This window comes from Patella vulgata, chromosome 6 (genome assembly GCF_932274485.2).
Source record: "Patella vulgata chromosome 6, xgPatVulg1.2, whole genome shotgun sequence".
NCBI lineage: Eukaryota > Metazoa > Mollusca > Gastropoda > Patellidae > Patella > Patella vulgata.
In genome coordinates, this window is record NC_065884.2 from 33,398,682 (window position 1) to 33,415,320 (window position 16,639).

General features: G+C 36.3%; 2 protein-coding genes across 3 annotated transcripts in view; both read left to right on the forward strand.

Moving 5' to 3' along the window:
* The window catches only part of LOC126825420 (phosphatidylinositol 4-phosphate 3-kinase C2 domain-containing subunit alpha), a 684,289-nt gene that overhangs the window by 118,648 nt on the left and 549,002 nt on the right, over window positions 1–16,639 (forward strand). For both annotated transcript variants that reach the window (XR_008788423.1, XM_056101571.1), the window contains exon 4: window positions 1,231–1,379. The gene's annotated coding sequence lies outside the window, so the exon portion shown is untranslated. The remainder of the gene's footprint in view (window positions 1–1,230; window positions 1,380–16,639) is intronic.
* LOC126825399 (uncharacterized) lies at window positions 8,114–9,595 on the forward strand. Its single transcript, XM_056101731.1, has one exon. The coding sequence runs from the start codon at window positions 8,114–8,116 to the stop codon at window positions 9,164–9,166; it is 1,053 nt and encodes a 350-aa protein (XP_055957706.1). The 3' UTR covers window positions 9,167–9,595.

A 16,639-nucleotide genomic window follows, 5' to 3' on the forward strand; every position in this document is an offset into this window, starting at 1 on the left:
CGTTGGGTTTGATATCAACAACATTTTGAGAGGTGGCCCCTGATAGAAATGTCCTTCATATACAAATTTAGTTTTAAAGGGCATGGCAAGTTTTATTTTGGGCTCTGAAAATGATCCCATGATGAAGTTTTATTTTTGACCCTACGTCATATCATTTATTTGAAGAACTAACCTGAGGTGGTGTAGGAACTTGGCTCTTTTGACAGCCCATTTCCTCATTATGGACAGCATATTGTTTATATCCTTTTTGGAATATTCCATTTGAGACCCAGGTTGTAGCGATGGGCAGCACATATCACCTTTCCATCTAGAATCGACTTATCAGGATCAAAAATCCCACTTCGTCAAGAAATCAGCTCCCATTTGGTTCTTAATTCACTTATTGCTATGTAATGTGCTAAAGGACGGGCCTTAATGTCCTTAGTACACTCTTTCAATCTATTAAGTCATTTCATTGCTCATATCTGGGATATGTACCACATTCTATGGCCAAAAATGAAGAAAAAACACGGCCATCATGGATTGGATACCAATCATCATCAAAGAGACTAGTTTTGCTCAAGCGGGTTTCAAGCTGCTACCTGCGAGTGCTGGCGAATGATTTGGTGAAGAAACGGAGAAAGCTGGCTTACCCTGAATGAAAATAGTTGGCCATTTCATAGAAAATGAGAGATTACAATAGGGAAAATTCACCAACTTTGACTGATTATTTCGCATTGATTGAAGAGGGGTGACAGAGATTTTATTTTTTATATCGATAGAGTGTGTCGAGCTGTGCATAAAACCATTTTGATATTTTGACCTACCCCCGCATCATAGAAGATAGAGCTAATTTTCGCAGGTTTATATTTTCGGTTTTAGTCGCCATATGTTACAATTTTTCTGATCATTACTCCCAGAGAATAGATGCGACTTCATGGTCTTCACACAGGGGCACAGGAAGACCCCCACTAACATCACCAATCACCACCATTTCCATCCAAACCCTAGACTCGCTACTATAGGTGGCTGAAAATTGACCAAAAATGACCTGAAAAATGGCAAAATTGGCCAGAAATCACCCAGAGGCTGTTTCTCAGTAACGGTGAAATTTTGAGATCGGCCCTCTTGGCTGTGAAGTAGTCTTGAGGAGTCCATAAAATCCCCCCGAGACATCAGCCTCACTGTTGGCTTGTTAATTGTGGATTGGGTATCACGCAATTTGAAGTATGCCATTCTTTTATTTTTTAGACTGAAAGGTGAATATAAATCAACTGATTCTAGTACCAATCTGGGTTATATATTATGTCCCATTTTGAATACACAGTTATTATCTACATCAGTTAAAATAGTGGTTTATACTAATTATGGATCAGAACCATTCAAGTTTACCAGTGATAGTAAGTAGAATTATTTTCAGTTTAAACGAATAAGTAACTCTTTGTACTTTCTAAACTATAAATTTGTATCCTGTGAAAAAAGATAGTCTAGAGTCGGGCAAATATATCACAAACCACAGTTAAGGCGCCGACTTATAATGAGAAACATTTCAACCGGGCAAAATTTTCTGTTTAAAATTGTATATGTTGCAGAGATTTTTGGTTACCAACCGATTTTGATAAAACTTTCAAAATAAAGAAATAATGTCCAAGATAATCGTTTGTGATCAACATTTGACCTGATTTCAAATTTCTGCAGTTTTCAAAACGCCAAAAGTTATCATCCAATTGTTTTAAAATTGATATATGTTGTTTACATTAGTGAGATGAAGAATCCTATTCAATTTCAATAATTTCCGTTTATTGCGTCTAGAGTTATGGCCCTTGTTTCACTTTGTTGAACCTTGGGAACGCTCTAATGCCAAAAGTTAATATACGATCTTTGTGAAATTTATATGCAATATTTAAGTTAGTGAAACGAAGAAGCCTATTGAATTTCAACAACTTCTGTTTATTACGTCTAGAGTTATGGCCCTTGTTTCACTTTGTTGAACCTTGTGAACGCTCTAATGCCAAAAGTTAATATACGATCTTTGTGAAATTTATATGCAATATTTAAGTTAGTGAAACGAAGAAGCCTATTGAATTTCAACAACTTCTGTTTATTACGTTTAGAGTTATGGCCCTTGTTTTACTTTATTGAACCTTGTGAACGCTCTAACGCCAAAGGTTATCATCCAATCTTTCTGAAATTTATATGCATTATTTAGATTACTAAAACGAAAAAGCCTATTGAATTTCAGCAATTTCCGTTTATTACGTCTAGAGTTATGGCCCTTGTTTCACTTTATTGTACTTGCGAACGCTCTCACGTCAAAAGTTATCATTCGATCTTTCTGAAAATTATATGCATTATTTAAACTAGTGAGACGAAGAATCCTATTATATTTCAGCAATTTCCGTTTATTACATCTAGAGTTATGGCCCTTGTTTCACTTTATTGAACCTTGTGAACACTCTAACTCCAAAAGTTATCATCCAATCTTTCTGAAATTTACATGTATTATTTAAATTTGTGAAGCAAAGAACCCTATTGAATTTCAGCAATTTCCGTTTATTACGTCTAGAGTTATGGCCCTTGTTTCACTTTATTGAACCTTGTGAACGCTCCAACGCCAAAAGTTATCATCCGATATGTATGAAATTTATATGCATCATTTAAATTTATGAAACAGGTCTATTGAATTTCAGCAATTTCCGTCAATAATTTCTAGAGTTATGGCGATTGTGAACGTTTGAATGACAAAAGTGAACCTGTGATCTGTATGAAATTTATATGCATTATTTAAATTAGTAAAACGAAAAAGCCTGTCAAATTTCAACAATTTCTGTAGATTACTTCCAGAGTTGTCATGGGTTATATAAAGAAAGGAAAACTTATTATTAAAATCGGCAAAAAACTTGCTGCATTATAACGAGAAACATTTGAACCGGGCAAAATTTGCCGTTATTTGTTACGAATTAAATCAGTCAAAAACTGCCTTAGTAATGACAACCAGGCATCACTTCATATCAGATGTTATTGATTTTGTCAACAATCTTAAAGAGAATAGAATTACCAACTAAGTTAATTATCAGGGTAAACATTTCAACCAGGCAAAATTTTCTGATTTAACAGTTTAATTTGCACAGTACCTGTACATGTGATTACCAACCGATTTTTTACAAAACTTGAAAAATAAGCTCCCACCGACCAGCTTAATCGTTTGTGATCAACGATCGACCTGAATTTCTGCAGTTTTTGAAAAAATTAAATTGAATAACGTGAATTTAATAAAAACAAAATTGGCTAAAATCTGACCTCGTTAAAAAGGGAAATGTTTCAACCAGACATCACTTCACCGTTCACGTCAGGTATAACTGACTTTGTTAAAATGATGAAAGTTTTAATGACTAAAGTATAACGGTACTAAACATTTCAGCCGGGTAAAATTTCCCGTTTTTATACGCCCACATTTTCATGTGAATCCAAATAAATATAAAGAGAGAGGAATCCAAAACCATTTGAATAACATAAACTTAGATGGGATCCAAGTCATAATAAACTTGATACGGTGACACCAGTAGTAGGAGTGGTTAAAAACAAAGTCTTGGGTATCACAAAACCATCTTTATAGAATCTAACGTTTCGTAAGTGTAAAAACTTACTTCTTCAGAGAATACAACTACACAAATGATACATTTGAAGTATCAGGTTAGTCATGGTAACTAGTGATGTCATAATGTTAATATGACGTCATAACTTTAATGACATAATAAAGGCTATATGTGTGTCGCTCCCACGAAACCAGGCGCTTGTCGCACAACGTCATTTTGTGCTACGGGCACAAAAGCATCGATAACAATGGATTTGGGTCAAATTGTCCGTTTTGGGATTTCGGTTAGAACATGAAGAAATACAAAAGAACTTTGTGATTTGAGAAGGTTTTTGACGATCTGAAAGCTAGAAATGGTGTTTTGAGAGAATTTTATGAGCCTACCTGATTAAAAAGGCCCAAGAAATGACGTCTATTCGGTGCAAATAATCAGTGAAAGTAATCCAATGTTTTGAAAACGCACGCGGTGCCTGATGCCAATCTCCATACGTCATTGGAAAGGTCGTGAACGAATCGATGTCAGTTTAACAACAAGATAAACCGTAGGCCTTCTCGTTGCCGCGAAAGACCGACCTCCCGATGGTAATGCGCGATTTCATTGGCTTAAAGCTTTGGCTCGCGCTCGGTGTGTTACATGGGCATGCGCAACAAGGATGTAAACACAGATTTATTGACTTCTGCCAATCTGTCAGATACATCTTTCTTTCAAGTTTCATGAATGAAAATTTCGTTATTTTGTAAACATATTAACTGAAAAGTTTTAAAAAATGACATCTAAGACTATACCCGCTGCCCATGTTGCACGATTACTCAATTCTGCCAAGCAAATCGGTATAGAAGACCCCGGAATGATGAATTTCATCAATGATTACTTTGGAGGTAAGTTCAGTTGCATCATAATCATCATAACTAATAAAACTAAATATAACCGTAGAACTAGAAGTCCTGTCCAAATTTTAGAGCTGGGTGATATTTAGGTTTTTCGATATAAAAAAGTCACAGAAATAAAAACCGTCAAAATCTATGTATAGTGTCTATCACTAGACATACTACTCTAGAGTGCTAGTACCGGTACCGGTAGTAGTACTAGTAGTACGGCCTCTAGATCTATGTGATATTTAACATAAATATTGAAAAAAAAAATATTTTAGGCGTATTATACGATATTTTATTGAACATACCACCGATAGTCTTTGCTATAAATAATACTCCCCTAGACAGGGCCTAGCTAGTAGTACGAGTTTCATGTTTCTACTAGTACTAGCCTACCGTACTAGGCCTGTGATATTTAACACAAATATTGAAAAAAAAAAATCATTTTTATGTTAGGCCTACATTCGATATTGAATTGCTTAAATGATTGTTCATTCCTCGAAATTGGCCAACTCCGTGAAAGATCTTGTTTACGTCACGTGACTTCTCGCTCACTTTTACACCTGACTCGATCGACTGATTACCGTAAGAATTATCCCTGCTTCTGCTCTGTTCCTGTGCATCTTGACAATTTTTTGATACCGATTATACTTTGATTTTCCAAAGGAATCGTTGATTTTCTTTTTGAAATAAATTTAAATAAAGCAGGAAAATAAACAAAAGCAACTTTGAGATTACCGGTAGTCTAGTAGTACTAGTGTAGTGATAATTCGGCGTCGGAAGTGTCATTCATTTTCATGGTGGTCTGTGAACCAAAAAAGAAATCGCTACTTGACAAAAAAATTGATACTTTATGGCATAGCACTTACGTTTTTATAGTTTAATGTAGTATTCTTGGATTAATGTAAAAGTATTTTCAACATAGGGCCTATGTACGCTTGAATCAGTAAACAGGATTTTGCAACGGTAATATCCGATCGTTCCCGTACGGCCGAATAGGCATACACAAACTTTTTTTTTTACTTTTTGCATCTCCTTCATATAGTATTAATTTAAATAAAATATCACAATGGAAATTAAAATTTCTATAAGCAGCAATCAAGTCTTTATGGTATAGTCTATATTTATTCATAATTATTATTATTAACAATTATTTATTATTATTAACAAGCGTTTATAAAGCGCCATTTCCACAAAAATTTGTATGGATCTATGTTTTAACCAGCTCATTAAATTTTGTTTGTAAATGTAAACTCGATACTGTATTTATGCCAAAAGCTTTAAATAATACTGACTAGAAAGTGTCAACGGAATACATCGGGGTAGTTTTAACTTTTTATGCATGTTTATTTAAGTTTAAAAGGGGATAAACTGAAATTATTGACATTTTATAAAATATTGCGAAGTATCTTTTTTATAGGGATATCGCCCAGCTCTACCTTAAATTTCAATCTAATAAGCAAGTTGTCATGCCCAAATTTTGTCAGGCTATTAAATTGGTGAATTGAATAGATGAGCCATACCCCAATTTTTCTCATTTATGGCATGGTCGATAGGCTATATCCCCCAAACTGCCCTTGTTATGCAGCTCGACATGACGTTCGTTCACTTATGAAATGAAATGGGGTTTAATGGCCTACTGTTCTGCTCCGACTGGGCTAATGAAGACAGGCATGCGTCATACAGTGTGCTATGAGCGAAATTTTGTTGAGACAGCAGCAGTATGGCCTACTTTTATATCGAATTCATACTGCAAAGGGATCTTTTACGTGAACGGCAATATATACACAGGCTCTCGGTTTTTCGTCCTGCTGCACTGACAATGGGAAACCACGTTGGAAAATCCTGATGAACTTTCTCGGCCACTGCAGGGATCGAACACTAGCCCAGTATAGGAGCAGAACAGTAGGACTTTAAACCCCATTTCATTTCATTTCGTATGGAATGAAAAACCTAGATCCTGTGTACATTGACGTGCACATAAAAGATCCTTTGTCAGTTGAAATTCAATATAAGAGTAGATTGTAGCGCCGCTGTTAGGGCACAATTTCCTTCATTATTACACTGTACAGCGTATGCCAGTCTTCATTAAGCCAGTCAGAGTAAAACCATAGGAAGTTCAAGCCCATTATAAGTTCAAATTAACTAAATTAAAAGAACACTATAAGAAGAATGGATTAGTGCCCCTCAAAAAATTAAGTGGTGAGTTGACTCTATTTCTTTTGTACCAGTACAAGTGCATTTGAGTGTTTGTTGTATGGTTACCATAATCTGTTGTAGCATGCTTCTGTAACTGTAAGCAGCAAATATTAAAAATTATGAAAATGTTATACACTCTAAATTTTCACAAACCACTAAATTTTTTTTAGTAAATTTAGCCGCAAAAACAGAGGTCCTGCATACATATTAGAGTGCACATAAAATATCCCCCTCTAGATGGAATTAAATATAAAACATGGCTATAGTACTGCGTATGCCCGTTTCCATTTGCACGGTCAGAGCAGAATGGCAACCTATTCCAGTCTACACCGATAGTATTTATTGTGTATGCTCTCCAGATAAGAATATGACGGCATCATTTGACATAACTCGTGGAATATACCTAGCATTGTTCTTCCATTCCCTTGTTACAAATGGCGCTGAAATGCATTATGGTACACGATTACGGTACCAGTGGTAAAATGTTTATTTTGTCTTAAATATTGAATATCAGAAGCCCACTTTTTCGTGGTAAGATCACAACATCAATGTTGATTTAAATTGGCAAATATTTTGTGTTTTCATTGTCAAAGACTTTGGATGATATTTAGTTGGAGGCTTAGCTACTTTAAAACCCATTTCATTCCTCCGGTTTCCTCCCACTGCTAAAGACCCCTACGCGCAAGCGAATTATGGGAATAAAATTGAACCATATGTTAGTCCCGAAATGACCTAGTTTGTGTCGAGTGGACGTTAAACCCCATTTCTCTCTCTCTCCATTTCATTCCTCATGTTGTAATAATGAATTTGACAATTTCAGGTGGAAGAAAGAACAACAAGAAGTCTCTTCATTTAGATGATATACGGCTGATGGTTCGTTTCGTACTGAATTTTGTAGAGGAACATGCCATCTCCTTACCAGGACGCATACCAGGAATCAGCAGAAATGACGTGAAGGTGATACCCAGCAACTTCACCAAGGCAGAGGTGTGGCGCAGATACCGGGATTCATGTGCAGAAGGACAGAGAATTATTGCCCAATCAACTTTCCGAAAGCTTTGGAATCAGGTACTCTCCTATGTTGTAATTGCCAGACCAGCAAGTGATCTCTGTTCAGTGTGTCAGGACAACAACTTCCTGATTCTTAGAAATGTAAGTACCCTGATCAGAGCTTTAACCTGGACAATTTTGGAAATTAAACTCTTTTTTTTCCACCAATTGATTAATTATTTAATCAGGCAATGTACAAACCATAAGGGGAAGTAACTCTATTTTTGTCATGCCAAATAACCTCAACGCGTAATGGCTCATAGTAAATCCCTGTGCAGTCTCAAGTTGTCAAAGAGCCTGGCTGCAGACCATGCCCGGTCTGGCCTTGCTTTCTAAGGCCTTGTTTATTATTAAGAAATGGAAAGAATACATTTTACAAAGCATTAAAAGAGGAAACTACATTAATAAGTAGAAATGATGGCCAACGAATGTTTTTCATTATGTATTTTTCAGGTTAATGTTGATGAAGATGCTAAGAAGGAGACTCTGTGTAAGCAAGAGCTGCATCTGTCTCGAGCAACAGACGAGAGATCCTTCTATCGTGCATGGTGTTCTGAGGCAAAAGCTGTACGCGAGCAACTACAAATCAACACCCTATCAAAGAATGAGCCATGCTCTAGAGAAGCAGCTTTCCACTATAGCTTTGATTTTGCCCAACAAATTCATTATCCCTCAAATCCGTTTCAACCCGGTCCTATTTATTTTAAAACTCCACGGAAGTGTGGAATATTTGGCATCCATGCAGAGGCATTTCCCCAACAAATTAATTACCTTCTGGATGAAGCTGTGGCCAGCGGCAAATGGGCCAATGTTGTGATCAGCCTCCTGCACCATTTCTTGTCATTTTATGGTATTGGAGAGACTGACCTACGAATAAATGCAGATAATTGTGCAGGTCAAAATAATATAATGTTGCACTACCTATGCTGGCGCACAATCATTGGTCTTCACCATTCAACCTATTTGCACTTCCTTATGGCAGGGCACACCAAGTTCAGTCCAGATTGGTGCTTTGGACTTTTTAAACAAAAATTTAGAAAAATATTTGTGTCCTCACTGAGGGAGATTGAGCAAACTGTGGAAGGTTCGACTAGTGAAAGCAAAATTAACAGAAGCCAGCTTGTCGGAGATCAAGATGGGACAGTGATTGTCCCTATGTATGCATGGGATACACTTCTTGGGGGATACTTTAAGAAATTTGTGGGTATCCTGGAACAGCATCACTTCTGGTTTACCAATCAACAGCCGGGTGTTCTTTTCTACAAAGGTTTCACAGATAGCGAGGAACAGAGCATTAAAATCTTGAAGCGCGACATTAACCCTGTTGACATTGACCCTGAGGCTAGACCAGTTGAGATTGTCCCTGCTGGTTTCAGTGATGCCAGGAAGGCTTATCTTTTTAAGGAGATAAGACCTTTTTGCAAAGCAGAAGAGAGAGACTTTGTGTGCCCTAACCCAAATAGTTACTAAACCATTGTATGTTTCTCATGACCCGCTCGCATGTCTCTGTTTTCATCTGTAATATTTACGCACTTTCATAATTGTTTGGCCATAAATTCATCCTGTTAAATTCGTTATACTATTACCTTTAAGTAAGAACAATGAAGTGATGCATTAAAATGCCCTATATACATAATTATTTTCAGGAATCCACTCTTTGTCCCCCGCCTTTTGAAGAAAGCAGGGGATCACGTTGGCTAAGTGGGTAAGGCGCTGGCTCGCTAGCCTGGAGGTCGGGTGTTCGATCCCTGTATTGGCCGAGAAAGTTCATCCAGATTTTCCGGCGTGGTTCCCCCTTGTCAGTGATGCAGATCCCTTGGCAGTTGGAATTCGATATAAAAGTAGGCCGTAGTGCCGCTGTCCGGGCAAAATTTCCCTCATAGCACACTGTATGGCGTATGCCCGTCTTCATTAGCCCAGGTTAGGAGCAGAACAGTAGGACGTTAAACCCCATTTCATTTCATTTCATTTTGAAGAAAGCAGGGGACTATTAAAATGGGTTTGTCCGTCTGTCCGTCCGTCTGTCTGTCTGTCCATCACACTTTTTGGGACAAAATAACTATCTTTCTAATTGAGCTAGAATGTTCAAACTTGGTGTAGGTGTTTATTAGGTCAATGCCTTGACGGGAGTTCGAAGATGACCATTTTCTGCTTAGGGTAAGCAGAGATGAGCAATTTGATTGGTTGATTCTTTAGGACACAATAACTTTAGTTCTAATTAAGTGAGATTAATGAAATTTGGTATATAGTTTTATTACATCAATACCCTGAATAAGTTCGATAATGAGTATTTTCTGCTCAGGGTAAGCAGAGCGATAAGAAATTTGATTGGTCGAGATTTTGGAACACAATAACTCTCATTCTAATTGACCGAGAATGTTCACACTTGAGTAGGTCTTTATTAGTTGATTGCCTTGATGGAGATCGGAGTTTGGAGATGAGAATTTTCTGCTTAGCGTAAGCAGAGCGAAAAGCTATTTGATTGGTCGAGACTTTGGAACACAATAACTCTCGTTCTAGTTGAGGTAGAATGTTCAAACTTTGTGTAGGCGTTCATTAGGTGAATGGCTTGATGGAGTTCGATGATAAACATTGTCTGCTTACAGTAAGCAGAGATAAGCAATCTGATTGGTTGATGCTTTAGGGCCAATAACTTTGGTTTTAATTAAGTGAGAGCGATGAAACTCTGAGTATAGATTCATTATATCATTACCTTGACTAAGTTTGATGATGAGAATTTTCTGCTTGGGCTAAGGATCGATAAGCAATTTGATTAGTCAAGACTTTGGAACATAACAACTCTGCTTTTCATTGAGGTAGAATGTTTAAACTTGATGTTGATGTTCATTAGGTGAATGTCTTGTCAAAGATTAACATTTCGAGCTAAAGCTAAACAGAGCTAACCAATTTTATTGGTCGATGCTTTGGGGCTAGTTAACTTTGATTCTATCTGATAGAGAGTGATGAAACTTGGTGTATAGTAGATAATCGGTTTGATTGCTTGATACTTTTGAAAAAAATAAATGTGTGATTAATTAATATGTGTCATCTATTTATTTTGGGATTTTGGCGGGGGACATCAGCCTCATTGTTGGCTTGTTACATAACATGTCTAAAAAAAGGATCCTACATAAAAAGTCATAAAAGAAAATGTTTAATGCCTTCTTGTATAATTTGCTAAAACTGATTTAAATCTTTTTCTTAAAATTATAATGAATTAGATTTGTGTCAGATATACTTTATTCACTTCTTTGGTGCTATAAAATTTGAGACTTATCATATTGATAATATTTATGCGCCATAAAATGTAACTGAAATATAATTGACCATTATATGGCCATTACCCCAGCCCTGGCATATACACCATACAGTGGAATATGAAGGAAATTTTGCCGGACAGCGGTGCTACAGCCTACTCTTATATTGAATTCTGTCCATTCAGAAACATAGGTTTATCTCCCCAAGATCTTGGATCGTTTCAATATTGGCATGTATTGGACCATATCTTCATGGATTATGGCCCCTAATTGTACGAAAATCGTGTTTAGATTGTGGACACTGTAGAGGTCATTAACTTTATCTGATTTTGATGAAATTTGAAATTTATGTTTAAAACCCAGAGGTCTCGGTTCCTGTTGATATTCGTGCATATTGGACCATAACTTGTGGACCGTATTACAATTTAAATGAAACATTCAAATATATCACCATGTGACCATTACACCCTAAGGCTGGTTGAGTTCGAATTTCGTGAATATTAGTCCAAAACTGTCGGACGAAATGGCTGCTCCTTGTACGCAAAGTGTGTAAGAGTATGTAATACCAATGTTGTGGACCCTCTAGAGGTCACAATTTTTATCCGATTTTGATGAAACTTAAAATATATGTTTATATCCCAAAGATATTGGTTTGTTGTGCATGTCAGACCATAACATACTTGCTAATGGCCCCCGATTGTAATTGTATGAAAATTCACTTTTTGTCCCCCGCCTTTCGAAGAAAGCAGGGGACTATTAAAATGGGTTCGTCCGTCTGTCTGTCTGTCCGTCTGTCTGTCCGTCTGTCTGTCCGTCACACTTTTTGGGACACAATAACTCTCTTCCTAATTGAGCTAGAATGTTCAAACTTGGTGTATGTGTTTATTAGGTCAATGCCTTGATGGAGTTCGAAGATGAGCATTTTCCGCTTAGGGTAAGCAGAGATAAGCAATTTGATTGGTTGATGCTTTGGGACACGATAACTCTCTTCCTAATTGGGCTAGAATGTTCAAACTTGGTGTATGTGTTGATTAGGTCAATGCCTTGATGGAGTTCGAAGATGAGCATTTTCCGCTTAGGGTAAGCAGAGATAAGCAATTTGATTGGTTGATGCTTTGGGACACGATAACTTTTAATTGAGCTAGAATGTTCAAACTTGGTGTATGTGTTTATTAGGTCAATGCCTTGATGGAGTTCGAAGATGAGCATTTTCCGCTTAGGGTAAGCAGAGATAAGCAATTTGATTGGTTGATACTTTGGGGCACGATAACTCTCTTCCTAATTGAGCTAGAATGTTCAAACTTGGTGTATGTGTTGATTAGGTCAATGCCTTGATGGAGTTCGAAGATGAGCATTTTCCGCTTAGGGTAAGCAGAGATAAGCAATTTGATTAGATGAGCATTTTCCGCTTAGGGTAAGCAGAGATAAGCAATTTGATTGGTTGATACTTTGGGGCACGATAACTCTCTTCCTAATTGAGCTAGAATGTTCAAACTTGGTGTATGTGTTGATTAGGTCAATGCCTTGTTGGTTGATGCTTTAGGACAAGATAACTTTGATAGAGAGTGATGAAACTTAAGTGTATAGTTGATAATCAGTTTGATTGCTTGATACTTTAAAAAAAATAAATGTGCGATAAATTAATGTGTCATCTATTTATTTTGGTATTTTGGCGGGGGACATCAGCCTCACTGTTGGCTTGTTTTAGCTTGTTTTTTGTTTATCTCTGGCAAAATGTCGGTGTGTCTTGCACAGCAATCACTGGTTGATAAAAAATTCATATTTGTGAAAATGGAATAAAATCTAGATCATTACATCCATTTATATGAAGGGTTGTTATTTTTTAATGAGTTGACTTTAAAATGGTTATCTATAATTATTTTAACACTATTGATCATTATGACATGTTTTTTTTATAAGGATATGACGTCAAGCATCTGAGTCTCCTAACAGTTGATCTATAATTGCATAATGACGTCTGTCACAGAGCTTTGCCCTTAAAGAAGCTAAATCGCTAATATTTTGGACCTAGAAATTGACACAAATGGGTCGTAACGCATATAATAATGTAATAGGAATATATATAAACTGATTTAAATTCAGTTGTTTCCATTTTTACTCTAATTTCAAATCAGTTACGTTCGGCGAAATATGTCTGAAGTCTCAATCGAATGAAAATTTCTAGCGTCTGGTTATTCTAGTCTACATAGTATTTATTGTGCATACTCTCCCGATATGAATATGCCTTCACTGTTTGACATGACTTGTTGAATGTCTAGCCTCGTTCTTCGAGTCCCTTGTTAGAATGGGCCTGAAACGCATTATGGTACACGATTCGTGTACCAATGGTAAAATTTTTATTTTGTCTTAAATATTGGATATCAGAAGCCCATCTTTTCCCGGTAAGATCACAACATCAATGTTGATTTAAATTGACAAATAATTCCTGTTTTCAATGTCGAAGATTTTGGATGATATTGAGTTAGAGACTTAGCTACTTTAAATACAGCCCCAAAGCCCATTTTGGGAATGGACTATTAGTGATTTGTTATGAGGTTATGACTTCAAACATCTGGTTCTATTAAGTGTTTATCTGTGATTGACATTGTCACGTCACGTCATGACGTCGGTCGCAGAACTTTGCCCTAAATACAGCCCCGAAGCCAAAGGCCACATGATTTTGGTAATGGGCTATTGGTGATTTGTTATAAGGTTATGACGTCAAACATCTGGGTCCATTAAGAGTTAATCTGTGACTGACGTCATGACGTCGCATCATTACATGGCGTCATTTTGTCGGTAAGCGAGCTTTGACCCGAAATACAGCCGCGCAGCACAAAACCACATGATTTTGGGAATTGGCTATTGGTGATTTGTTACATTCAGTGTACATGAGATAGCTTACGAGCAAAAACATTTTGGCCGCCGTTACCATAGCAACCAACATGGTTAGATTTTTATGGGCACATTAATTTTTTGTAATCAGAAATGTATTATACTAAGCATAAGGAAAACTCCTTGCTGCTATTCTATTGGCTTTAAATCCCAAATAAAAGAAGCATGTTTGGAATAGACTGTTTTTCCCCTGTTTGCCCTTTTTTCTAAAATGTGACAAAAAGTCTGGGATTTGATTTTATCCATTTAGAAAAAGTAAAAATGTCCCAATCGGGTTGGAACCATGCCTTGAGTGTTGTCTTTGGTTTATACTATCAGAAAATCATGGGTTTAGATATCTAAATTGAAGGTTGCTAAGGACTATTGAGTGAAATTTCTTCTGGTCTGAATTTAAAAAGAGTTACATTTTTGGAAAGCTCAGGTTGTAGGCTATGCAAATGCACTATCCACTCATTTTTCATAAAAATGACCAAGAGCCTGGTTTTGTGGGAGCAGCTCATATATTATGTCATCAAAGTTATAATATATATAGGCTAGCTTTTTAAGCCCATATTTTTTCCGATACCCCTGGAAAGGTAATTTTATCGACATTATGAAATCGGTTCTTTGGCGATTTTCAAAACGGGCTATAAAAGTTATTTCTCCTGGTTTCCATAGCAACCGTAAAAAATCATAGATATCAACTCTATGCGTAGAATCCAACTATTTAACGATTAAGAAGCTTCAGATAAGCTATATTTTGTGTTTTTCTCCAGGACACTCTGCGATTTCAATAAAAAAAAAATCGCAAATAGCACACACGATATCATTTTAGGGCCAGTAATTGGCCCCTTAGTGCTACTTATCATGTTCTTGTTGTTCTTGTTGGTGGCGCATTTCGAAAAAAGGCCTAAGGCTCCGTCAGTTCGTGTACGATTAACTTAAATTAGGCATGGTGGTTCCTTGGACAATTGCGCATCAATTGACAGATTTTGCGTTTAAATATGACGTCACAATTCCAAGATGACATCATACTCAGTTTCTGGCCCATAGTACGCTACTATTTGTTATATTATGGTTGCAAAAGCACAGCGGGCCCATAGGCCATGTGTTGTATATATTTCTTCTGCGATTGAAACATATTAAAGTAAATAAACAAAAGAGACACTAACACTGTTTTCATAGTCATATATAATTAGACCAACGTTTCGAAGAGGTCTGAGAACCCTTTAAACCTCACGTTATTGATCTACGATATAAACTGTGCTGTCCACTACATATATATACGTACATATTTGTACGTATTTAATTACAAACTGAAATAATTTCCAGATGTAGTGATCATGCTTTTGATTAAATAGAATGAAATACGAAGGTATATATAAGACATTGAGACGAGAGGAGAAAAGCAGAGGAGAACGAAGATCGGCCCTGGCTGAAGGGCGGAATGGTTGTCTTAATGTACCATGTTAGTGTTAGTGTTATATTCCTGATGTAGTTTAGTTCCTGTTTGAGTTATGTTACTGTTTTATTTTATGTTCCTGTTTTTATACGCCCCCGTCCGTACGTCCGTCCATCGTCCACAATTTCTTGTGAACACTCTACGGACTACATTTATCATCTGATTGTTTTGAAATTGATATATGTTGTTTGCATTAGTTGGATGAAAAAGCCTATTTAATTTCAATAACTTCCGTTAATTTCTTCTGGAGTTATGGCCCTTGTTTCACTTTGTTGCACCTTGTGAACGCTCTAACAACAAAAGTTATCAACCGATCTGTATGAAATTTATATGCATCATTAAAATTAGTAAAACGAAGAAGCCTATTGAATTTCAGCAATTTCCGTTAATTACATCTAGAGTTATGGCCCTTGTTTCACTTTGTTGAATCTTGTGAACGCTCTAATGACAACAGTTATCATTCGATCTGTTTGAAATTGATATGCATCATTTAAATTAGTGAAATGAAGAAGCCTATTGAATTTTAGCAATTTCCGTTAATTATGCCGTGAGTTATGGCCCTTGTTTCGTTTTGTTGTACCTTTGTTAATGCTCTAACGACGAAAGTTATTATCCGATCTGTGTGAAATTTATATGCATCATTTAAATTAGTAAAACAAAGAAGCCTATTGAATTTCAGTAATTTCCGTTAATTACATCTAGAGTTATGGCCCTTGTTTCACTTTGTTGAATCTTGTGAACGCTCTAATGACAACAGTTATCATCCGATCTGTTTGAAATTGATATGCATCATTTAAATTAGTGAAACAAAGAAGCCTATTGAATTTCAGCAATTTCCGTTAAATACGCCGTGAGTTATGGCCCTTGTTTCACTTTGTTGTACCTTGTGAATGCTCTAACGACAAAAGTTATTATCCGATCTGTATGAAATTTATATGCATCATTTGAATTAGTAAAACAAAGAAGCCTATTGAATTTCAGCAATTTCCGTCAATTACTTTTAGAGTTATGGCCCTTGTTTTACTTTGTTGAACCTTGAGAACGTTCGAACGACAAAAGTTATCATCCGATCTGTATGAAATTTATATGCATTATTTGAATTAGTAAAACGAAAAAGCCGATCTGTTTGAAATTGATATGCATCATTTAAATTATTGCAACGAAGAAGCCTATCGAATTTCAGCAATTTCTGTTAATTATACTGTGAGTTATGGCCCTTGTTTCACTTTGTTGTACCTTGTGAATGCTCTAACGACAAAAGTTATTATCCGATCTGTATGAAATTTATATGTATTGTTTAAATTAGTAAAAGGAACAAGCCTATTGAGTTTCAGCAAATTTCTGTTAATT